At 31.1% G+C, this 26,416-nt stretch overlaps 1 protein-coding gene across 2 annotated transcripts; it reads left to right on the top strand.

Annotated features, from left to right (window-relative positions):
• Positions 1–2,162: 2,162 nt before the first annotated feature.
• LOC112284624 (uncharacterized) lies at positions 2,163–5,836 on the top strand. 2 transcript variants are annotated; one of them, XM_090252236.1, is made up of 7 exons: positions 2,163–2,525; positions 2,633–2,931; positions 3,470–4,078; positions 4,167–4,269; positions 4,617–4,720; positions 4,806–4,934; positions 5,026–5,836. In XM_090252236.1, the coding sequence occupies exons 1-7, from the start codon at positions 2,449–2,451 to the stop codon at positions 5,100–5,102; spliced, it is 1,398 nt and encodes a 465-aa protein (XP_090108362.1). In that variant the 5' UTR covers positions 2,163–2,448; the 3' UTR covers positions 5,103–5,836. The 2 variants fall into 2 exon arrangements, with proteins under 2 accessions (XP_090108362.1, XP_090108361.1); XM_090252235.1 differs by having other exon boundaries at positions 2,168–2,525; positions 4,617–4,934.
• The last annotated feature ends 20,580 nt before the right edge of the window (positions 5,837–26,416 follow it).

Below are 26,416 nucleotides of genomic sequence, written 5' to 3'. Positions count from 1 at the left end.
ACCTCTTTACAAAATGTTATTATTGTTACTACTGCCAATGTCCTTTTTACTAGAATTTGGTACTAATTTAGAATAAAGTATGAGTATTTGTAAAGTATAAAAATAAAAATAAGAGGAGATGATGGAATTGTCTTGAAAAATTATAAAAAAGCATAAAGATGAATGAATAGATATCATGGAGTAGTCTTAAAAAATTGCAAAAAAAATGGGCACAAAATGGTTTTGAAAAGGTCAAGTAAGAGTTTTGATATGGCCTTGAAGATGCAAAGTACAAATCATGTAAATGGTTTTGAAATACAAAAATAAGGATCATAAAATAATGACTTAAAAAACATTGGCCATAAACTATAAAGCATCAAGTAAAGGCCATGAAAATGACCTTGAAAGAAATGTGTGATATTAAGAGTTAATAAAGGTCATATGAATGGCTTTAAAATATTCAAAATTTGAAATTAAAAAACCATATTTCATCTAAGATTAGGATAGAATTGCAAAGTAGTTAGTCCCATATACTAGTCTTTGTATCTTTTTGAGTCTTGGGGAAGAATTGACATCATGGTTGGTAGTGGCAAAACGATTGGTGAATAATATTTCTAGTGGATGCTCTTATTTGGTAAAGGGCATTGTTGACAAGGTAGAGACTTACCACAGAACCTACCATGGTCAAGAGATATTTGACCTAATTCCAAAGTTATTAATCCTCATTACATGTTATTTTAGGAGAAATTTAGAATTGGCTTTCAAGGAACTTTCCTAGAAAAGAAAAGCTAGAGAATGAGCAAAAAAGCTTAAGAGGCAAAATGGTCATTAACTAATAATTATAGTTAGATTTAATAGGAGATGTCCAAGTCTAGTTACTGGTTCCAAAATCCAGAGGAGTTGTCGCAGGGCAGAGGAAGGTGATGACGAGGTTAGCTGCATGTAGCTTGGTATGTAGCGTGGTTAGAGAACATGAGCACTTGGGAGAATCTCCATTGATCTGTCTCATTATTACTGTGATTTTCTTGGATATTTGTCACTGAGTTTATGCATGAAAATTTGAATAACAAAAGTATTGTATCATGAATTGCCTATTCAGCATTGAACGAAGTATGAGGATTCCGAATTTAATATCTGTTGATCCCTAGCAATTTTAGAACCTTCATGAGTGGACATTGAATGAGCTAGTATGAAAGGACAGTAATCAGCATTATAGGAAAGGGAATTAGCGATAGTCCAGATGTCTGTGAGTCTGAAGTATGGTGAAGTGAGAAACTGTGTATGACCTAGAACTGTTGCAAATGATGATTGGCCTGTACAGCAACGCCTAGAGGATTTACGCTGGTTCTGGCTCGCTGCTGAATTTGAATGGCTTTAGAGAGGATTGTGTAACTTTTAAGATCTAACTTGAGTAGTCGTCGATTATTCTCACTTCCAGGTCCCACAGCCGTTCCTTCGAAAGTGTTCTCCCCTCGCTAGATCTCGAAATTGTAGTGTATGTTATCATGAGTTGAGGGATTTTCACTATCAAGTGGTGAATTAGGTGGAACCTCATCGTCCGAAAAGCTTTCCAACAGAGTATGTTTCCTGCCGTGTTTGCATCTCATGTTGTAAGAAAAGCTGGAGAGGAACTAGGATGTGTCCGGTATGTCAATATGAACTCACCGAAACACCTAAACTTGTTTACTGTTGAAGATGATGCTCGATATGGTGAGATGTTAGTGGTTGTCTGACACTGAAGGAATTGAACTCACTGCGAAGTCAGAGTTATCCGCTTTTTAGGATAATGTTCAAACTTTCAAACCTCGAGACATAAGTTTGTTCCTGCTTTTGAGACTTTGCCAGATTGAGCAGAGCTCCCAATTGTATGTGCAGCAGTCTCAACTAAATTTTTTCAGAACAGGAACAGGTACAATCCAACAACATACAGAATAGCTCATGTCTGGATGAATCAATTTTTAGTCACATGTCAACTTGGGGTCGAGTTGGTAATTTCAATACCGCCATGAAATGTCTAATCATCTTTTGTGAGCATGAGGCGTTTGTACATTCGAAACGAAGTATTTGTAGCCTGTTGCCTGCAACGATGCTTCAAACATGGGCATTTTCGAAATATATCATAATCCATAGAAAGGTAATTCATACTGCGTTACGATGTCTGAAGGGTGGCAGCACTTCTTTACAGGATGCTCATAGATTGCATACAATCGGCAATCATGTGTCACCCAGTCTAGACAGCGTTTACTATATATTCGAGCTAAATCTTGATTCATGCCGGTTTAGTTGCTAGAATTCAACATCGAGAATTCCGGAGTGAGGTCATGTGGTAGAGGTTTTGATTGCGCTGAGTTTTGCTTCGGAAGTAGCGAATTGTGGTGGGTGCATGTTGGTTTTAGTGTTTAGTGTCTCTGGCGCTTATGGACTAGTTAACTTGTGTATTTTCGCATTAGTCTTGCAAATAGTTTGAACATGTTTGGAGTGCTTTCAATGGAGGCCCTGGATTGCAAGAGAAGGTATTCCCAAGGCGCATGTTCGGGTTCTAGGAGGTCCTCACTCCACCTGATTTCAGGCACCATATTATGGACCCTTCATTCTTGAATCCACTAAGAAGTGGAATCTGATCGTTGGTTGTCTATTGCATTGGGTTGTGCAGGAGAATGGATGACGCCGGTGGAAACTTGGAAGAGCAGCTAGGAAGCGTGGAAGAGCAGATACGAGGACTGGAAGAGTGCATACGAAGAGTGGAAGAGGAGATATCTGGAGTGGAAGAGAGCATACGAAAAGTGGAAGAGCAGGTCGAAAAATGCTCTGATGATCAGCAGAAACAGCAACTTCGAGGCAAGGAAGCGCAACTTCGAGATGAGAAAGCGCAACTTCGAGATGAGAAAGCACAACTACGAAGCAAGGAAGCGCAACTTCGAGATGAGATAGCGCAATTCCTGCAAGGACGAGGTCACTTCTATCACTCGTCATTGAGGGCCCATCTCCTCATCATCTTTGTGATTTCATGTTCCCGGGGGCTGCTGGATTGTTGAGCGAGGGTGCATTTCATGGTTATTGGAGTGGGTTTGGGATAGGGTTAGCGCAAGCTTGGATGGTCTACTTCATTGACCTGCATTGTTCCCATTGCCGGTTATCTATTGTCAGACTAGGTGGTATAGGTAATGTTCTCTCTTTATTATGGGTTGTTTAGAGGCTATTCTCCACTAGGGTTGTCCTTGGATCTGGCTTGATCATTTTAGGTTTGGTAATGCGTGTGAAGGTGCGCACATGAAAAAATAACAGAGAGAATGGTCTTCTATATTTGTTTTTTCCATGACATTGAGAGAGTACTGTAGTTTCGCTAACGTGTCAAATGTATGCACCCAAGGCCCATTCACGATGGCAGACCTTAAGAGAGTTGCCCTCGTGTGTGATGGGTGTTTCAGCCGCTTCACATTCATAACTATGTTAACAAAAGCTTCAGTCATACATGGTTTTGTGTGTGCAGACTTAGGCACAGAACATGACTGGGTAGTGCAGGAGGTCGTGGTGCCGGATGTCCCTTCAGGGCTTTGCTCTTACCCAAGCTGCTCGACCAAGGAACGGATGTATAATCCTCTTAAAGTGGAGCATTGGGATGTGAAGGGAGAGATTGAAGAATTTTTCAAGAGGGCAGATAAAAGGAAGCGTGCGTATGAGATCTCTGTGACGTCTTCTACTCGGAAAACTTCAGTGACAGCTAAGATGGAGGGAACTATCGTCGCGAATATTATGTCCGAAATGCAACACTTTATGGAGAAGAAGCAGCCACAGCTAACGTTCCGTTTTGAGTCGCAGGTCGTACTCAGTTTCATTGAAAAGAAGAAAGACAAAACGGACGAAACAGACGAAACAGACAAAGCAGACAAAAAAGACGAAGCAGACAAAACGGGATCGGATGCAACATTTAGTCCAAAATTAGTCGATTTGATGATCAGGAACCCTCGAGCAGACTTCGTAGTTACTATACAGGAGAAGAATGCTTTGGTCGTAGAGGTAAAGAATGGAGGTCTGGGACCTGACCAAGGTGACCCTTGGCATCTCCACAAAGCTTGGACAGAATGCTCCTGCATACCAGGTCCTATCTGGCTCTATCCCATATTTTCATAGTATTTTCCAATTCTCACATTTTTGCAAGAATTCTGACCGAGGTCCAATAATTGCAGGAGAGGGTGATCCTAATTGCAGGTGCGAAGTTCTTGGCATTACGGCAGCTCATGGTGAAAAGCTCATTCGTTGTATTAGTCAGCTGTACGAGTACATGGCTCTGTAAGCTGTTTTTGAACCCTTGATTTTTTCGGTAACCTTCCCTCTTGACTAGGTTGGCTTGGAGCTCAGCCTTTATTTGCTTAGTCAACTTTGCCTTTGCCAGCTCTCAATAATCAGTCCTTTTTGACGAACCCCTTTTCTAACAAACAGCATTTTACTGCCTATTTGATCCTGGTTCTATGTTGACTCACTTTAAGATCTTATTTTCTCTTCTTTCTTCTGTCTCCTTTCATCCTACCAATGGAATTTTCTGTCACTGTCTTGGTTTTTGGAACTTTTTTGGAGAAAAGGACAGCATGGAATGCGCGGCAGTTCTTATTTTGTTTTCCTCTTGCTTTGAGTTGCAGCTCTGAGGTGGGTTACGGTGTCCTAACTGATGCTAGAAATTGGTATCTCTTCAAACGGGATAATGCCGGCTGCCTCAAAATATCAATTGGTTTTAAGGCGGGAGGTGGGCACCCGCCTGTGCTTGCTGCATTGACATATTTGGTGGACATTGCTTGTAAGGATAATTCTAAGTTTGATAAGGGACCCAGGCATGGTGAAACTCCCAGAGTACATGGAGCTGCCCCTTCCGACTCTTCTAGTGAAAGCACTGATGACGTTAAGAACGATCCAGACTTTAGAGGATGTGGGAGCAGTAACAGTGTCTCTAAAACAACAAGGTAACTTGTCCAGCCAGCCATTAAAATTGTTCTATGAAGTTGGACACGTAGAAGAGAACAAATGGTGAAATGATTGCAATTGCATTTGCAGGTCAACGAGAACTCGCTCAGATTGAAGCTGCAATCGAAAACCTCCTCATGATGAACTCCTCGCTTCTCGCAATCTAACCCCAAAGAGACAACTCAAACCTCAAGAACTAGCAACTTCAACCTAAAAGCACATATTGGAGATTTCGCATAAGATTTCGCAAAGCTCATGGTGGAGGAATCAAATGGTCCTTGGAAGTTTGCTGAGCTAGTGTAAAGCGTCGAGAGTCCCCGAGAATGCTGTGTAAACACAGCAGCATCACCCATGTCCAGAGAAGGATTAGCAGACAACTGCACGTAAATGCCGAGCATCCGCTCATACTTCCCTCATAAATCAGAGTTGAATAGATACGCAACGAATTAGGTTCATCCAATACCACCATCGCGCTCCAATGCGGAATAAATCGCGACCTCTTAGACCAAGAAAATTGATTCACAGCAGCTCGGGCGGAGACTCCAGAGGAGCGGAAACTGAAAAACTGCGGAAACTGAAGTCACGGCATGGAACTCTGGGGTATTGGGACAGGGACAAGTAAGCCGTCCGTGCAGTGAGGTCCTGAATTTTGACAGCTGGGCTGTTGAGCGTGACTAAATTCTTTTAACATTCAGTCATGGTATGGGAGTTTAATAGTTAAATCAATTCATTTTGAAACAAAATTAATAGATGGAATAATGCTAAATTGAATATTTTTATAAACCACTGCTCTTGTGATAGTCACACGCCCTTTTTCCTTTCTTTTCTTCCTTATTGTAAGGGCTTTTTTAAAAAATTGGTGTAAAGGAAATTTTGGTAAATGAATTGGTAACGCTTACAATTGCTTGGTTTGGAAAAAATTTACAATATTTAATACTTGAATATAGAAAAAAAATAATATGAAAAAACATTTGTCAAATGTATAAGTACAATGATATATTGACATGAAATGTGCAAAATGATATTGATATAATGTAATCTTAAATATTAGTATACTTTATATGTTTATTATTATATATAAAAAAAATCTTATTCAAATTACATTCTTTACATTCAATGTGTTGGGAGTAAATATGATATTGTATCACCATAGGAGGATTGGCAATTCTATTATCAAATCATTATTTCTTTTCAAAATCATTATTTTTTTAAACATCTTGTTTTGAAAATATTAAATAATTTTGAAGAAATTATTTAAAATTATTAATCATTTGATTTATTATTTATGAATTCAAATTTCATAATTTTATATTAAAAGTTCTTGTGAGAACTTTCAAAAAAATTGCTGCAATAGACTTACGGGAAGTGAAATAGCCCTAACAATGCATATGGTATTTGGAAACAAGTTGAATTACCAACTTTGCCTTGCTTTTATTATCCATCATATTTGAAGTAATATTTGTATGTTATATTTACATTTCATTATGGTTGTTTAATTCTAATTTAAATTAAAAATAAATTGAAAGTATTCTTTTAAAAAATAATATAGCTGAATACTACAACTCCAAGTAATAAGCAAATGAGATATATATTTGAAGCAATTTTGGATGCAAAACTAGTTGATTTTAAAGACGAATTTTGACTTTTAGAAGATAGTTTGTTGATGGTTTATATTGGAATTCAGAAGGAGATTGTTACAATGTTCTTGCTAATGCCAACCAAAAGTCATTATGTGTTTAATATGCAAGATCTTGCCAAAAATAGCTCAAATTTTGATACATAAATAATGCTTTTATTTTAATTATATATTTTGGTTGGAATTTGGTCTTTGATTATTGTTTACTATAGAGGTTGAATTGTTGAGGTCTAAAGGTGTACTATTCATTAGAATACTATTCTTTTTTGATCTTGGAGTAATCAATACATATAAGATCTTACTTTTGCATTGATCATTTTATAAGAATGAGAGTGCTACGAAACATCACCCCATATTCTTACAACCTAAGTTTAAGTTTCCACCTAAGGATCCAATAGGGCATAATAAAGTATCTAAAGTCACAATAGAACTTTCTAATTAAGTTCCATGTCCATATAGAAAATAAATTACTAACATGTCTAGCCATACTATTAGTATAAGTAAGGTGGTTGAAGCAATTGTTTACATTGATGTTAGAATGCATCATATAAGTCATATGATTGTAAATAGTTTTGAAACATACAACATACTAGATGAAATTATATTTGAAGAATTGTCCAAAAATTAATATCTAGAAGCTATATTGAAGAAAAACTTGAAAAATTAATACATCTTGAAATTTTTCAAAAAATAAATAAATGTAGTAATTTTTAAAATTATATCATCTTTTTAATTTTTAATTTTTATATTAAATTTCTAATTTAGATTTATTGATTTTTTTTGTAAGTCATAATTAATTAATGATTTGCAAATTTTTTTAATACTATAGTATGTATTGTACAAGTACATATTGAAGCTAATTTTGGAGTAATTTTATTCATAATTTGAATCATTAATCAAATTGGAAAGAAAAATGGTAATTTTGGTGGATGTTCTTTTAGAAGAGTATCTTAAGGATAGGTTTTCAATAATATGTAGATTTGTTTAAATAACATAGTTCAATATTATTTATCTTCTAGAACATCATATTCTATAATTTGGAACTTTCAAAATTTTTAAATGAATTTTTATTTAAAACTTGAGATCCTACCTATAAAGTATCATAAGAAGTTGAAATCATTGGAAAATATTTGGTAATATCTTTAGCATTGTGAAAAAATTGTGAAAATAGATACAATGATGGAAGATGTTTTTATTTTTATTAGTTGATTTTTACATCAAATTAATTCATGATAAATATTATATTGTAGTTGACCAAAAAATGAAGGTTTTGGTAGAATCAATGGACTAAAAGTGGCTTCTCTAATATTTAGACTACAATATTTATAGCATCACCAAAAGAATTTCTTTCAATTCATCATGAATTATAATAAATAGCAGTGGCTAGATTGGATGAAAGGCTTTGCTAGAATTTTACATTATTGATATTACAAATACTCAAGAATCCAACAAACATCTATGGATGGTTATTTGATTGTTACAATGCCTTGCAACTAATTAATTTGAATATAATCCTATATTATTATCTTGCTTCAATTACATATGTTTGTAAACTAGTTCTTTAATTTACAATAAAATGATAGTCCTTTAATTAGATAAGCAACAAATATCATTATGAATCCACATTTCAATCCAAATATATATGAATATATTTAAATCAATGACAAATACAATACATTTATGTATATAATAAAAGACTTATTTGTATAATGCATAAAAAAATTATAGTTTAAGAAGATTTCTTTTAACTTACAATACACCATGTAACATATAGTACAATCTATATGTTACATATTATAGATCATGTACATAAAAAAACTTGTAATTATTCAAATTTACATCTAAATTTGTAGATGCATCAAAATTAGCTCCATGGCCAAGGTGTTGGAATTCATCTAAATTATAAGAAAAAAACTTGTTATACACATTAATAAGGTAGTTCCTTTCACCACCTTCAAAGTCGCCAAGTCTCTTTCTTTTAACATCATTAATTACAAAGTCTTCATCTTTGTCACCAATATATGTAAACTTATTTAATTTATCATCATCAGCTATCAAATATTCTACTTTGTTACTTTTTTCACCATCATCTCTGATATCATGAGTAGCACCTTTCATTGCCATTGCTTTCTTCTTCACTTTTCTTGATTCGAATTAATTGATGACAAATATGGTGAGATATAGAATCACCAACTACAAAATAATCTACATGATTATTTTGTACTTTACAACAATCACTACACATAACTTCTATTACTTGCAACAAACAAATACAAATCACATATAATATAGAATATGATTTATATTTTGATATAAATATCTATAAATATTGAAAAAGCCACTTTAATTCTCTACCAATTTTTAGAGATTTGGATAGAATATGTATTGTTATTGTTTCAATAATAATTTCTATTTCTATTAAAAGATATCAATTAATTCTATCTAAAATATTAATTATTTCAAAGAAAAATACTACCAAGCTATTAAAATTTAGAAGAGAATTAAGGTGATTACTTTAATACTTAAAATAATTGGAATCCTTTGCCATTGTCATAATAATCAAAAGCCATCTATCATGCAAGGTGAATTAAAGTGGAAAGATTAATTCGCCAAGATCCAACAAATAAGATGACTACTTTATTTCTTCACTGATGTTAGAAGTCTTGATAGAAGTGATGTTAGAAGCACTGGTGGTCTCGATAAATTATTTCAATTATTATAAAACACATAACACAACCATATTACTTATTTTTAAAATTACAAGTCTTCAAAGAAGTAATACAAATGGAAGTAGTGGTCTTGATGGAAATTCTATTTATTCATGTGGTTTAGTATCAATTTTTAATTTTTAATTTTTAATTTTTTTTTTTGATAAGAATGTGAATTTTTTCTCATAACATGAAACAAATAAGATCAATTTTTTTCTTCATCAAATTAGTCATCACAAAAAATAAAAACATATTCATTAAAATAAGATAATATGTGCTTATTGAGCATATTTAATTTACAATTCTAATCAATAAAATCAATATTTGACATTAAAGACATCCTCAAGCAATAAAATAATGAATCCAAGATGCTTGTGTATCCATTAGTATCTATATTTTACATAACTAGAAATATTCTAGTGTTTCATATTTATTAAAATTTGACATGTCCACAATAGATGCAATTAGAATTAGACTCAAATATACAAGAATCATGGATATTACAATGAAAGAGATATTATTATAACTAAAGCTAAATGTACATTTACCCACATATTCAAATTATAATTCTATCTTAGCTATCAAATTGAGATCTTTAATTAGTTACACTTATAATTGAGCAACAATTTGTTTCTTCATACTATCCATGAACTCATCTCTTCAACTATAGCCTCTTGGCATAGGTCCTTCAAAGACTAAGTTGTAACATTAAATATTAGGATACCTCCAACTACTTCTCAAGCATCAAAATAAAGATGTTTGTGTTTATTCATGGTAATCACTTGAGCCATTAAGAGATAGGAAATTGCCAATAGAAGTTCTATTTTTTCTTGTTGAGGAAGAAACTTTCTTACAAGCTTTTTGAGCGACATGTAAGTAAGTATCCAAACTGAAAACTTTGAATATTACCAAATCCAACTTTTGAAGCGGTTCTTGACAAATAAATGTACATATATCTAACTGACTACTATACAATTGTTGAATTTGGGCATCTATATTATGTGGAAAGCTATTATATTGTCAAAGATAAGAACATGATAAAGACAAATAAATAAGTGAGACTTCTCTCAAAGAAAGATGACAAAATAAAAATAACTTGATATGTATATTAAGAAAGAAACTGAAATGGCTATTGTCAAAAGATAAGAAAGTTAGAAACCCTTGAAACTAGATTAGAAATAAGAAAAGAATTGACAAGAGTGAAGAAGGCTTTAATTTTGTCTCTATATGTACTATCTAACTAGGGACTACGTGGCAACATTCTATAGGACCTCCAATATGTATTGACTTTGTAGGACACATGCCTTGACTTACAAGACAAGTTTTTCTATGTGTGGGCTATATAGTTAGCTTGGTCTTCAAGCCAACAACATGTGTGGCACATGGCCAACTTGTTGACTACGTTTTTAATCCAAAAAGTCAATTAAAGATATCTATAAAGTCAAAATAGTATCTATGAAGCTTCTAAAAAGCTTCTATTCCAAATAATATAGAATTAACTTAATTTTTATATACTTTTATTTACCTCTAGCTATTTATATATGTAATTATTAGCTTACATGAGTATGTCCATGACATTACCCTCCCTTCTAGGGTTGAGTTTCATGAAGAGCGGTCATCATATGTTGAAGAAATCTATGATGCGACGAATTGTATTCGCCACATACTTTGATCTTTGTTCTCTTCAAAGATGATTGATAGGGCCTCCCTACCATTGGTAGTATCCTATACGAGGGTGAAAAGACCACCCAATTATTTGATCATTGTTGAGGCCTTCATAATTTTCTTTGAATAAAATATTTGGAATACCATCAAGAGTTGTTCCTACCTCTAGTAAAATCACCAAACATTGAGAGTCCCTTTTAAGTTCGTGATATCAAATCCATTATATCTCACCATCTATTTGAGAAAGAACATGTTATTCTTGAAGATCTTCATCTCAATTACGTCATCTTAAAGGTTGTGATAATTATAATGTCTCGTTCTGTAGGTTAGCAAACGAAGGCTCTTGATTCAAATCCGCTGGTTGTTGGTTTTCCATCTCTTGAGCGTCACAACTAAAAAAAAGCTACAAACAAGGATTGAAAGTAGAATGTTATCTTGCCTAGATCTTGTTTCATTTATAAAGAAGGTTTTCATCTTAATTTTGATGGATGTCGTCGATGAAAAGCCTCCATCGCCTTTACTGTATTTGTAAGATTTTTTATTGGCTTCCATGTGCATTCATTAATATCATATTTGTGCCAATGGACAAGATATTCGAATTTATTTTGGCGCCACCTTGAATCTAAGACTTCTTCTATTTCAAACTCTTCATTATTTTCCATTTTTATAAGAGGAGGTGGAGCTTGTCTTCTTCTTGGTATGTCCACTATCTTATATGTTTCAAGAAGAGACACGTAGAATACTGGATGGATTTTCATTGACTCCAATAGATATAAATGATATACAATTGGATTGACTTATATAAAAATAAGAAATGGTCCAAGCCTTTGATAGTCCAACTTGTCACAAGGATGAGTGGTCTTGATATTACAATGAAGTAATCATACCTTATCACCCATGTAAAATAGTGGTTGTTCCTTTTAATAGACATCTGCACTAACTTTTTGTTGTTCTTGAGCTTCTTTTAAATGCACCTTCATTGTTGCATGTAGCTCTAACAAATGAATTGCCAAATCTTTTACAGCAAGATTATCAACTTTTAAAAAATCAAAAGTATCAAATTATTATTGTACTGTAAAAGCTTATAGTATGTAAAAATTAGTTAAAATATATTATATGTTAATAAATCTAAATATACATTAGAATGGTTAATAGATTAATTTAAAGAGAGTAGATAGAAGAAACTATATTTTGAGTTTTATCTTTTTTGATTATAGCATTTAAAAAAATCTTAAGACCTAAATGTTTAGTATAAATTCTTGAGAGGAGATTAAAGAAGAAAATCTTAAAGTAAGGCATGATTGGATGAAGGCAAGGAATGGGAATCTTCATTCCTATTGGTCCAAGGCCATGTCCAATGGGCTTCAAGGAGGCTGCCCGATGCCTTATTAGAGATTAGGGTTCCTCTTTCGAAGTAATTTGAGATTTTGAGGCTAAGATCAGCAAGTTCAGGGTTTTGGGTATAATTTGGATGAAGATTTTATGTGATTTCGAGTTTTTTTGAAGGAGATATAGGTGTTCAAAGTTAAGGTGTCAAATTTGTACCCATTGTCACTTTTTGAAGTATAACATGTGCATGCAGAGATCAATGAAAGATCGGCGACTAGAGTTGGAGAGAGCACTTTCTTGCCTACACTTTACATATACTATTTGATGAATTCCAAGTCTAGATGAGGGAGGTATGGGGCAATGAAGACATCTCATGTAATTCAAAGGCAGTAAGTGAGTCATTTTGTTGATAGTAATGGTTGGAGCCATATCTTGACTTTCTAGACAAAGTTTTGGCTAAAAATTTCAATAAGTGTGAGTTATTAAGTTTAAAAGCTATAAAAATATAAGTTTCATGGTATTTGAGTACTTATTTTGTGAACTATGAAGAAATTAGGACATGGATATATGTAAGCTAGGGTTTAAAGCTAATATTAGAATTTTCATGATATCCCAAGATTCATAACGAATTTGCAATTGATTTTTTTTGAAGAAGTTTTTGAAAGTATATCAATACTTCATGTAAAATTTAGTGTTATTTGGACAATCCGATCGTGAGATATGAGCTATAGAAGTTTGGGAAACATCTCTCATAAGGATAAATAAGGTTTTAAGATCTTTATCATATATTTGGATGTGTTCTTGGTACTTGGGCTTGTATTTTGATGTAATTGTCCAAAAAAAATATATATATTATATATATAATCTTGGTTTTTTATATCTTAGACTTCATTGAGTATTTAGTAGCAACCAAAAGTCCAACGCTTTCTTGAGACAAACTCTCTCTACCCCGACATTATGGATGATAATCATAATTGGCAAAGAAAGGTGTTTGTTTTGTAAAAGAATGTACTATGTTATTGTAAGCAAACTCTGCCAATGGTAAAAGAATTTTCCAATCATCTTATTGGTAGTTAATGGTACATCTTAAATATTACTCTAAAACTTGATTAACACGCTCCATTTGTCCATCAGTTTGACGATTGAATGCTGAGGATAGTTTTATATCCACTTCTAGAATCTTGGAAAGAGTCCGCCAAAATCTTGATACAAATTGAGTTCTTCTATTTGATATAATATCCTTGGATAATCCTTGATAGTAATAGATATTGTCAAGAAAGAGCTTAGCTTTTTTTTCACCAGTGATAGATTTTGTACATGGTACAAAATTTGCCATCTTGTTAAAATGATCTACTATCACGAATATAGAGTCATAAGGATCTGAGATTGGAAGATCTGTGATGAAATCCATAGAAATAGAAGAGCATGGTTGTTCTAGAATGGGTAATGGCTGAAGAAGTTTGTAAGGTCAATGACCAAGATTTTTTTTTTTTTTTTTTTTTTTTTTTTTTTTTTTTTTTTTTTTTTTATCTTGAGCAAACATCACAAGATTGTACAAAATCTTTCATTGCTTTCTATATTTGTGGCCACCAAAAATCCTTGGATATTAATTCTAAAGTTTTTTTGCCTCCAAAATGTCTTGCTATTGAAAAGTCATGACGAGCTTAAAGAATACGTAATCGAGCTTCATGTTTTGGAACACATAGGCGTCTCTTAAAATATAGTAGATTCTTCTTGAATTCAAACTTGGAAGTATCATGAGACTTTGAAGGATTTTCCTTAATATTAGGAATAAGAGTATTAGAAGATATACTTGACTGAACTTGCTTAATGAAAGTTGAATCAAGAATTAGTATTGATTTCACTGCTCAAAGATGAAGATGCTCTAGCTTCAAGAGAATTATTCGTTGTTGATCAAAAGTAGCATCTCCTTCCTTTGGTGCAAGGTAAGATCATCTAGAGAATACATCTAACAAACCTTATTGTTTTTTTGGTCGATAAGTGATCTTGAATTCGAATCTTGACAAAGACATACTCCAACGGACTTGGCGACAATACAAGACATATATTGACATAAAATATTTGAGGTTCTTGTGATCCATATATATTGTGACTAGATTAGAAGCACCTTCTAGATAATGGCGCCACTCTTGAAACGAATCCATGATTGCAAGAAGTTCTTTGTCATGGATCTTATAATTGATCTCAACTGTTGAAATTTTTTTAGAATGAAAAGCTATTGGGTGAAGTTTATTATCTATTTCTATTTGTGACAATACAGCATCCAAAGAAAAATTTGATGCATCTGTTTCCATAAAAAATGGCTTAGAAAAATCAACGTGATACAAGATTGGTGCAAAAACAAAAGATATCTTCAAAGCTTCAAATTCTACTTCTGCTTCTTGATTTCATTGAAGTTTGTCTTTGCAAGTCAAATGTGTAAGTAGAGCTGCAACTTGAGAGAAGTCTTTGATGAAGATCCGATAGTAGTTGGCAAATCCCAAAAAGCATTGGACATCTCTTACCATTTTTGGAATCTTCCAATTTATAATAGTTTGAACTTTCTTAGGATCCATCATAAGTTCGTTATTTGAAATGATGTATCCTAAGAAGTCGACTTGAATAGTGTGAAATACATACTTTTTTATCTTGGCATAGAGTCCTACATCTCTTAGTTTTTGTAATACTTGGCAAACATGAAGTTCATGTTCTTTTGGATTCTTAGAATAGATTAAGATGTTGTTTAGGTAACAGACAACAAAATCATCTAAAAACTCCTGAAAGACAATATTCATTAGATATTGAAATGCTGTTGGTGCATTTGTAAGTCCAAAAGGCATAACGTTGTATTCAAAATATCCATAACTTGTTCAAAATACAGTCTTTCATTCATCTCCTTCTTTGATCCATACTAAATTGTATACTCTTTGTAGATCTATTTTTGTATAGATCTTAGCTTGATTCAATTCATCAAAAAGTTTAAATGTCAAAAGTAGCAAATACCTATTTTTGATAGTAATTTTGTTGAGTCCTCAATAATCAACATTCATCCACAATGATCTATATTTTTTCTTCACAAATAAAATTGGAGCTCCTATTGGAGATTTGGAATGGTGTATGAAAATTTTTGGCTAAATTCTCTTCAATATATTCCTTGAGTTCAGCCAACTCATTTTGAGATAAATTATAGATTGGTCCAAATGGCAGTTGTGTTGCTTCTTGAAGGTCAATTGAGCAGTCATAGGAATGATGTTTTAGAAGAGCATCCGTATTTTTTTTCTCAAATACATCTTAAAAATCTTGATATTGGCTTAGAATGCCACTTGAAGTCTTTCCACTAGTAGAAATAGGTGTAGCATAAATGACACAAGGTGATCTTTCTTTTGCAGTATACAAGAAAGCACTTGCACCTACAAATATAGGTTTAATTATACTAGACTTATAACTTTTTACTTGATTGACTACACTTTTAGTTATACTTTTAGAAAAGTCAAGACTATAAAAAGTCCAATCTATTTTAGGATTATATTTTTCTAGCCATGATAAGCCTGAAATGACTAGATTAGAAGGAGATTGTAATTGTCATTTTACTTATTTTACAAATTCATTTCAAAATAAACCTATAGAGGGGGATTCAAACTTAGGGATAGACTAAGTGCATGAGCTTACAAGTTAGGATCACTCAATTAACTGTATTTCAAACCACTAAAATACCAAAAAATATTATAATACTTAATTCTAGTAATAATACTACTTCATCAATTGATAACTACAATGTCTAATCCTATGCTCTCAAAAGACTGCTCAAAACATATAAATTCTATCTAACACTAGAAATAATATACTTCACTCCAATCAATCCGAATTCATATAATTTTTGTATTCACAGACTTCCTTTGTCACAACATATACACAACTCTTGATAAACAATAATCATAATCTTCTATCCATAATGAATCTTCCAATAATTTCTCACATAATTCAATTACTCAGTATTCCAATTACATAATCAATAATCCATAAATCAATCTCTGATTTATTTTATAGACTCACTTCTCAGTATTCAAAAACTATCCATTTCTCTTCAACAACAAAGAAACAAAAAGAGGTTTTACCAAGCTTACCTCAACTCATAACTATCATAGTCTAGTCCCAAGACTAACTTCTATAACTCTTATATACTTACTCTCTATTCCCAGATTCTAATCGTAATTCTATAAAAATTACTTTTAATAACTAAATTAACCATTCGTCCTCTTGAACTGACTATTCTATGGACTATTAATCTATTTTACTAATATCTTAAAAAAATAAACTAATATCTATTCTACAGAGATCTAATGATATTAAATATTATAAAGCTACTATGACCATTAGTTGCTATTTCTATAGGAAAGGTTTCACGAGTAATATCTCTTGAAGACAACGGACGACTATCTATGACTTCTATATGAACAAGTTTAGTTTTCTTTATTAAAAGTATATTATATCTTTTAGCAAATTTTTTATCTAAGAAACATGTTGAGGCTCCTAAATCTATCAAGGTAGAGGCTTTGAAATGTTTAGGTCCTAGAATAATATTTATTGTAAAACACAGAGAGGGTTCTAAAGAGAGGATAGGACCTTCACTAGGCGTTGTATAAGGTTCCAGCTACACAGTCCCTATTGTAGCTCGATAAATTTATTTTCTGACATGATACGTCCTTCGATCATCGTACTCCTCATTTCATGGTTGTGTCATTTCTTTGGGCAATGTTGAGCAGTGTGCTTAAATTTTCCACAATATAAGTACAATCCTTCCCAACAATGATGAGTCTTTTTTTGCTCAGTAAGAGGTTTGAAACATACTATATCAATTTGCATATCTTCTACTTTCGAATGTATGTGTTGAAGAGATGTTGGTATTGCTATTGAATTATAGTAACGTTGAGGTCGACTTGTACGATTCTCAAATTAAAATTCAAAAAGGTGATTGTCGCACTTCACAATAAAGTCAATTGCTTGACTCAATGTTTGAGGATCAGATAAATTGAGCATTAATTTTTTTACCTCATATTTTAATCTGTAGAGAAATTGACTAATAAGTGCAGCATCATCCTATTTGATATCAGTTACAAGTTATCAAAATTGTGAAGCATACAATGTTACTAATTGATTCTCTTCTTGTAAAATACGGATCTTATTGGTTGCAATATGAATTGCATCATGTTCTCCATACATGGATCAAAAATTCACTAAAAAATCCTCTAGATTATCCAATATTGGATCTCATTTTTCAAGAAAAGATAAAAACCATGATAATGCTGAACCTAAAAGAAGCGTACTAATGAATCCAACTTGCAATCTTAGAGTTGGATAGGTTCGAGATTGAAGTTCAATCACAAGTTTTACTTGATTGATAAATCCTCTAAATTTTGATCTGATGCCATCAAACTTCTTGAGTAGGATAATTCTTGATTCTCTAACACTAGAAAGACGTTCTACCATAGGAGGAGGGATATAATTTAGTACAGATGTTGAAGCAGCTCCAATCATTTCTATATCTTCACTTCCTGCCAATCTTGTTGCTCTTTATGGTGGTAAATTGAGTTGCTGCATCGCAAGCATTAACTCTCTCAATTGCTCTTACATTTGTGCCATTGCTTTCTTCATTTCAGTAAGTTCTGCTATGATAACACTTAGAAAAGAGAAGATGTCTAATATTGCTCAAGAAAAATTGAAGAGAGGACTTGAGAACAAAAAAAATACTAAGAAAAATATTAGTTTAGAAGAGGGTAATTTACAACTTCTAATATGCTTATATTTTATCAAGAAAAAGGGGTAATCCACTCTTAATCAAGATTAGATAAAGCTTTGGTATTGTAAGTGTACTCTTCTCAATCTATCAAAGATAAAAACGTGATAAAGATAAATAAGTAAGTGAAACTTCTATTAAAGAAAGATGAAAAAATAGAAATAACTTGATAAGAATATTAAGAAAGAAACTAAAATGGCTATTTCCAAAAGATAAGAAAACTAGAGACCCTTAAAACTAGACTGGAAATAAGAAAAGAGTTGATAAGAGTGAAGAAGGCTTCACTCTTGTCTCTATATATACTATCTAATTAGGGACTACATGGCGACATTTTATAGGACCTTCAATAAGTGTTGACTTTATAAGACATATGCCTTGACTTACAAGGCAAGTTTTTTTTATGTATAGGCCACATAGTTAGCTTGGTCTTCAAGCCAATAATATGTGTGGCACATGGCCAACTTGTTGACTATGTTTCTAATCCAAAAAGTCAATTAAAGACACCTATAAAGTCAAAGTAGCATCTATAAAGCTTCTAAGAAGCTTCTATATCAAATAATATAGAATTAACTTACTTTTTATCTACTTTTACTTACTTCATTACTAACTTACATGATTATGTGGATAATATATATCCTACAACTTGAAAAAGTATGCGTTTTATTCTTAATAATGGAATAGGGAGGACATAAGGATGTGGAGTAATTGTTTCCAACTAGGAAGACTATCTACAACTCTACCTTCTTAAGAACACTTGGAATAGTTTATTAAAGATATCATATTTAGATAATAAAGACTTCATGGCAGCTGCTAAGTATTTATATAAAGTATCATTGATAACAAGAGGTTTCCATTCTATATAGAGAGAAGCAATATACTTTTTAATATCTTTACTTTCTTGAAGTTCTTTAAGATATTGCTTTAGTCTATCACAAAGATAATCATCCATATTTGCATTCTTTACCAAATTATCTCATGATTTAGGATGTATACAATTCACATGAGGATTAAATATGTATTTTTTTAGACTATCATCTATAAGGATAATATTTGCATACATATATCTTCTACTGAACTTAGTCCATAAGAACTTGTTTAAGGTCTTCAATAATATTAGCTTATGTAACTTAGGATATTACAACTCCACATTCTTGGCCATACATATCTTGTCATAAGATTCTTATCTAAGAATGTCAAGAAGAAGTGTAAATTCTTTAAAAAAAATATACATAGATTGCATTTTTAATGTTCTTTTACACAAAAGACTACATTATAATATGAGCCACCTTGCTTAAGTTCATAAAAAAATTATGCAAACTAAGATGGACATAAATAGTATTAATTCCAATGATGGTGAAAATAAATGAAGAGTAGTTGTCTTAAACTTTAGTATATTGAAATGAAGGCCTTGAAACTTTAAATTTTGGTATGCAACAACAAAGGACACAATTAAGGTCTAAAACTACATGTATCGAGTTTGTAGTGCTTGATACAAACCTAAAAGGGTCACCATTGTAGCTTGAATGATCCTTATCCTCGTGCTATTATATATAGAAAAGATAATTTACACTTTAGGACTAAATACATTATATTATTGTAAAGGCAAAGAAATATGGAAGTACAAGAAGGGTACCAAGCTAGAAATTTAAAGTAAAGAATAGTCATATTTTTAAACAATGTGATAATATTTAATAAAATTTTTGAACCACAAGATGTAAGAATTAAAAGGAATAACCATAATTATGAGTTATGAATCACTAATCAAAAGGTATAAAAGATTGATCCTAATAATCTTAAAATAATCAAATTACATAGATGACTATCCTACTAATAGTCAAATATTTTAATCTTGATTATCATGGTATTTTATCTATATAAAATATTAATATTATAATGGTTTTAACTTCAAATTCTTGAAACACAAGTATTTTATTATGAATATATATTATTAATTATATGCTCAAAAGTACTATATATATAAATAAGTATATAAAATCATTATCAAAGTTTTATCTCTATAACATTGCATAATAGAATTTAGTTCTACCTGAGTTCAATTACATGTGGAGACATTTACCTCAAATCCACCTACAATTGAGCCATGAATATAAGTGCAATACAAGCCAATAAGCTAAAAATTTAGATCAAAAAAATAATTTAATAAAGAATTGAAAACCATTACTATAATTTAGAAAGCATATCAAATATAATGAATGAATGAAATTGTACATGAGTACCTTAATATCCTTGGTCTTCAACTCATCAATGATATCAAAATCATTGTTGAACTCAACAAAGAGGAAACTATTATTATAATCCATGAGCTCTTCTTCGTATTGTGTGGTCTCTTCATGAGTAGAGTAAGTAGGAGTGGAACAAGTTTTGAAGCCTTGACTATTAATAGTTATTAAATTCTTTTATTTAGAATAGTCTTCATATTTAGTAGAGGCCATGTGTCAAAGACAAAAACATGATAAAGACAAATAACAAGTGAGACTTCTATCAAAAAAGATGAAAAAATAGAAATAACTTGATATATATATTAAAAAAGAAACTGAAATGGCTATTACCAAAAGCCAAGAAAACTAGAGATCCTTGAAACTAAATTGAAAAGTAAGAAAGGAGTTGAGAAGAGTGAAGAAGGCTTCACTCTTGTTTCTATATATACTATCTAACTAGGAGCTACGTGGTGATGTTCTATAGGACCTCCAATAAATGTTGACTTTGTAGGACACATGCCTTGACTTACAAGGCAAGTTTTTCTATGTGTGGACCACATTGTTAGCTTGGTCTTCAAGTTAATAACATGTGTGGTACATGGCCAACTTATTGACCATGTTTCTAATCCAAAAATTCAATTAAAGACACCTATAAAGTCCAAGCAGCTTCTATAAAGCTTCTAAGAAGCTTCTATATCAAATAATATAGAATTAACTTACTTTTATCTACTTTTACTTACTTCTACTTATTTATACATGTAATTATTGGCTTACATGTGTATTTCCATGACACCATGTTCTTGTATTACATGTTATCTTGCTTGAGAATGCACCGGGCATCTAGCTTTGGAAGGTGAGGTTGTATTTCACAAACATCCAAGAAACTCTAATAGGTTTCATCCATATGAGAAGAATATAATCTAAATTCTGATTTAAAAAGTACTAAAAAAACTATCTTAGGAGCTTCAATCACACATAAACCTCAATTACCTTATTACTTTCATATTTAAGTAATTTAGATTTTTCTTATAAGTTCCAATCCCAATTAGTGAGCTTTAATAAGTTGTAACTTCTAATTTAACTATCCACTTGATGTAAAATTTTTTATAGAATTATCAATGTAAGTCTTTTATATGCTCAAGAAGTTTTAATCCAATCCAACTTAAAATTTGTGAAAAAACCTCCAAAAATTGCTTTGATGTCACTTAGCCACCAACTTGAAAGGTGAAACAAAAGTTCTAGTACTGGTTTTTTCTTCTCTAACTATTAACTTTAATTCAAAATTGGTATGCAACTTGACCTTAAAGTCTTTCAATACCATGCTAAATTTCACCTTGATCCAACTAGTTGATCTTTAGACATCACAGAAATCCTATCCAATCCCAAACTGCCAACTTCTGATATATTCTTATATCAAATCCCAAATATCTCCCAATTACACCATTAGATTACCACAAAATTTCACATATGCTTAGAACATGCAATTTTCCAAGCATTGTTAAAATTTGAACTATAGATGTAATACCAATTTTACGAAGTAGTTAAGAGTGCTAGTCCTAATTTCATTGCATAAATCCTAAGTTGCTAATATAAACCTTGACTTCCAATAATAATTATTAACTCTATCTAAATCCTAAAAATACCAATCTTACATCTCTAAAATAATCTTTAATCTAGCTCTCAAATCTTAATCTCTAATCTTCAAATAAAATCCTAATTTGTCCTACATAGTCATTTTAGTGGTCATAAGTATGATTTCAAACTTATTTTACAAATGATCAACCATTGGGTATCAATTTAATCTATCCTAAGGATTTTTTAGTCCAATCCTATCCTCAATTTAATCTTAGTATCAACTATACTAATTATTTACTTCTTATAATCTAATTTTATTAATTTATGGTCTTTTTAAGATAATAAAAGAGTTTTTATATCCTAGAAGGTAAAAATATTAATTAACTTTTATCTACTTATTTTTAAGACAAAAAAATAAGTTAAGAGGCTTTTATAAAAGTCTTATTAAAATATGTTGAATTCTTGTTGAATTAATATAATAGAATATTAATTAAAAAATAATTTTTAGTTATATTTTCACCATATAATTGTATCACAACAAGACAATGCCATGTCAAGGAGATGAACTAAAATAAGATGCATAAACTTGTGAAATCTATATCAAAAGAAAAGTGAAAAAATAAAAATGATGAAATATGTATATTAAAAAAAAACTAAAATGGTTATTGTCAAATAACAAGAAAACTAAAGACTCTTGAATCTAGACTAAAAGCAAGAAAAGAATTGATAAGAATAAAGAAGGCTTCATTCTTGCCTTTATATATACTATCTACCTAAGAGCTATATGGTGATGTTCTATAGAATCTCTAAAAAAGTGTTACTTTATAGGACACATGTTTTGACTTACAAGACAAGTTTCTTGTATGTGTGCCACATATTTACTTTGTTTTACAAGCAACAAACATGTGTCATATGTAACTAATTTGTTGATCAAGTTTCTAACCTAAAAATAAACTATGGATACCTATAAAGTCAAAGAAGTATCTATGAAGCTTTTAAAAAGCTACTTAATAAGATATTATAAAAATAATATACTTTCATCTACTTTTGTCTAATCATCTAGTTTATTCCTAGAGTAAGTATGTATGTTTGTGACATTATCTCCCTTTCTAAGGACAAGTTCTACAAGGAGCATTAATCATATGTTGAAGAAGTTTAAAATGCAATGAATTATATTTGCCATTTATTCTAATCTTTGTAATCTTTAAAGGTAGTTGATAGGTCCATTCAACCATCAATAATGTCCCATTTCAAAGCAAAAAGACTATTGTGTGATTTGATTATCGTTAAAATTGTTGTAACTCTCTTCAAACAAAACATTCATAATACCATCAAGAGTTGTGCCTACCTCTAATAAAATCACCAAACATCAAGAATCTTTTCTTAAGTTGTGATATCAAATGTGTTGTATCTTATTATCTATTTCAAGAAGAATATATTCTTTTTGAAGGTTTTCATCTCTATTACATCATCTTAAAGGCTATAATAATCGTAGTATCTCATCCAATAAGTCAGCAAATGATGGCTCTTGATTTGAATCTGCTAGTTGTTGGTTCTCCATCTCCTTAACACCACAATTATATAGAAACTACAAATGAGGATAAAAAGTAGAATGTAATCTTTTTTGAGTTATATTTCTTTTATAGCAAAGGTTTATTATTCTTCATCTTACTTTTGATAGATGTTATTAATGAAAAATTTTAGTATTTTCTATTGCATTTGTAAGTTTTTTGCTAGTTTCCATGTGTTTTTGCTAATATCATATCCATGTCAATGGATAAGATATTCCAACTTGTTTTGGTGCCACCTTGAGTTTAAAACTTCTTCTACTTCAAACTCTTCATTATCATCTACTTCTATAGAAAGATGTACGACTTGTCTTCTTCTTGATATATTCATAATCTTGTATGGTTTAAAAAGAGAGACGTAGAATGTAAGATGGATCTTCATTGATTCTAATAGATGTAATCAATAAGTAATTGGATTGATTTGTCCACAAATAAGAAAAAGTCTAAGCTTATAGTAGTTCAACTTATCACAAGGATGAGTAGTCTTGATATTATGATGAAGTAACTATACCTTATCACTTACATTGAATAGTAGCTGTTCTTTTTGATAGGCATCTATATTGATCTTTTGTCGTTCTTGAACTTCTTTTAATTGCACCTTCATTGTTGCATGTAGCTTTGACAAAAAATTTGTCAAATCTTTCATCATAGGATTATCAACTTTTAAAAATTAAAAGTATCAAGTCTTAAATGATAACCATAATTAACAAGAAAAGATATTTGTTGCATAGAAGAGTGTATTGTATTATTATAAGCAAATTTTATCAATGGTAAGTCAATTATCCAATCATCTTTGTAGAATAGATATTAATTTTTTTTATAAGATGTTGATAAAATACACCAATAATCTATAGAATAGTCAATTCAGGAGGATAGATGGTTAATTTAGTTATTAAAAGTGGTTATTATAGGATTACGGTTAAAATATGAGAATAAAGAGTAAGTATATAGGAGTTGTAGAAGTTTGTCTGGGGGCGGGACTGTGATAGTCATGATTCAGGGTAAGCTTGGTGATACCTCTTTGTTTCTTTGTGGTTGAAGAGTAATGGATAGTTTCTGAATATTGAGAAATGAGTCTGTGAAATAAATCAGAGATTGATTTATGAGTTATTGATTATGTAATTGAAGTACGGAGTGATTGAATTATATGAGAAGTTATTGGAAGATTGATTATAGATGGAAGATTATGATTATTGTTTATTGAGAGTTGTGTGTGTGTTTTGATAGAGGAAGTTTGTGGTTACAAAAATTCTGTGAATATAGATTGGTTGGAGTGAAGTCTATTATTTCTGATATTGGATGGAAATTAATGTGTTTTGAGCAGTCTTTTGAGAGTGCAGGATTGCACATTATGGTTATTAGTTGATGAAGGAGTAGTATTACTGGGAAGAAGCATTGTAGTATTTTTTAGTATTTTAGTGGTTCAAAATATAGTTAATTGAGTGACCCTAACTTGTAAGTTCATGTACTTAGTCTTTTCGTGAGTTCAAATCCCCTCCTTCAGCTTTATTCTGAAAAAAATTTATAGAATAAGTAAAATGATAATTACAGTCTTATTGATAATTGATGGAGCATCTTAAATATTGTTCTAAAACTTGATTTATGGGCTTTGTCTATCCATCAATTTGAGGATAAAAGGCCAAAGAAAGCTTTATGTCCACCTTAAAAACTTAAAAAGGATTCTCCAAAATCTTGATATAAATTGAATCTTCTTATCCGATGTAATATCTTTTGACAATCCGTAATATCAATAGTTTTTGTCAAAAAAAAGCTTAACAATTTCTTTACCTATGATAGATTTTGTGTATAATATAAAATATGCTATTTTGATAAAATGATCTAAAATTATAAATATAGAATCACACAAACCTAAGATTGAAAGATGCATAATAAAATCCATAGAAACAAAAGACCGTGGTTGTTCAAGAATAGGTAATGGTTGAAGAAGTCAATAAGATTGATGACCAGAAATTTTTGACCTTGAACAAATGTCATATGATTGAACAAAGTCTTTTATAGCCTTCAATATTTGTAGCTACCAAAAATCTCTAGATATTAGCACCAAAGTCTTATTGTATCGAAAATGTCGTATTATTGAAAAGTCATGATATGCTTGAATAATACATAAACATGTTTTTCTTTTTGAAACATATAGATATCTTTCAAAATAAAGTAGATTGTTCTTGAATTCAAACTTAGAAGTATGACAAGATTTAGAAGATGTTTTCTTGATATCACAAATAAGAATATCAAAGGACATACTTGATTGAATTTTCTTGTTAAAAGTTAAATCAATAGTGAATATTGATTTCATTACTCAAAGATGAAATTGTTTTGGCTTCAATAAAATTATCTTTTATTAATCAAAAGCTTAGCTCTTTCTTTTAGTATAAAATAAAAATGTATGAAAATAAAATTAGACAAACTTTATTATTTTTTTAGCTAATAAATAATATTGAATTCAAATCTTGATAAATACATGCTCCACTAAGCTTGATAATGATTCAAAACACGTGCTCATATGAAATACTTGATGTTCTTGTATTCTATATATACAATGACTGGATTAGAAGCTCTTTCTAGATAATATTGCCATTCTTAAAAAGAATCCATGATTATAAGAAGTTCTTTGTTATAGATCTCATAGTTAATCACAATTCTTGTGAATTTCCTTGAATAGAAAGCTACTAGGTGGAGCTTGTCATCTTCTTCTATTTGTAACAAAACAACACTCAAAGCAAAATTTCATGCATCTGTTCTCATAAAAAATGCCTTAAAAAAGTTGTTGGGATATAAGATTGGCATAGAAATAAATGCAAATTTTAAGGCTTCAAAAGATGTTTTAACTTCTTTACTCCAATCAAGTTTTTTTTTTCATATAAGATATATAAGAAGAGCCATAATTTAAGAAAAATTCTTAATGAAGAGTTGATAGTGATTAGAAAAGTCCAAAAAATATTACACATTTCTTACTATTTTTAAAATCT

This window comes from Physcomitrium patens, chromosome 7 (genome assembly GCF_059467195.1).
Source record: "Physcomitrium patens ecotype Gransden chromosome 7, ASM5946719v1, whole genome shotgun sequence".
Lineage (NCBI taxonomy): Eukaryota > Viridiplantae > Streptophyta > Bryopsida > Funariales > Funariaceae > Physcomitrium > Physcomitrium patens.
Note: the sequence above shows the minus strand (reverse complement) of the source record. Positions and strands in the feature narration are given on the sequence as shown.

Excerpts from the sequence above, each read along its gene's own strand:
- LOC112284624 (XM_090252235.1), top strand. The coding sequence starts at position 2,449 with ATGTTTGGAGTGCTTTCAATGGAGGCCCTGGATTGCAAGAGAAGGTAT. Across the intron at positions 2,526-2,632 it reads GCATGTTCGGGTTCTAGGAG|GAGAATGGATGACGCCGGTG; the intron begins GTCCTCACTCCA and ends TGGGTTGTGCAG. Across the intron at positions 4,270-4,616 it reads CTGTACGAGTACATGGCTCT|CTCTGAGGTGGGTTACGGTG; the intron begins GTAAGCTGTTTT and ends TTTGAGTTGCAG.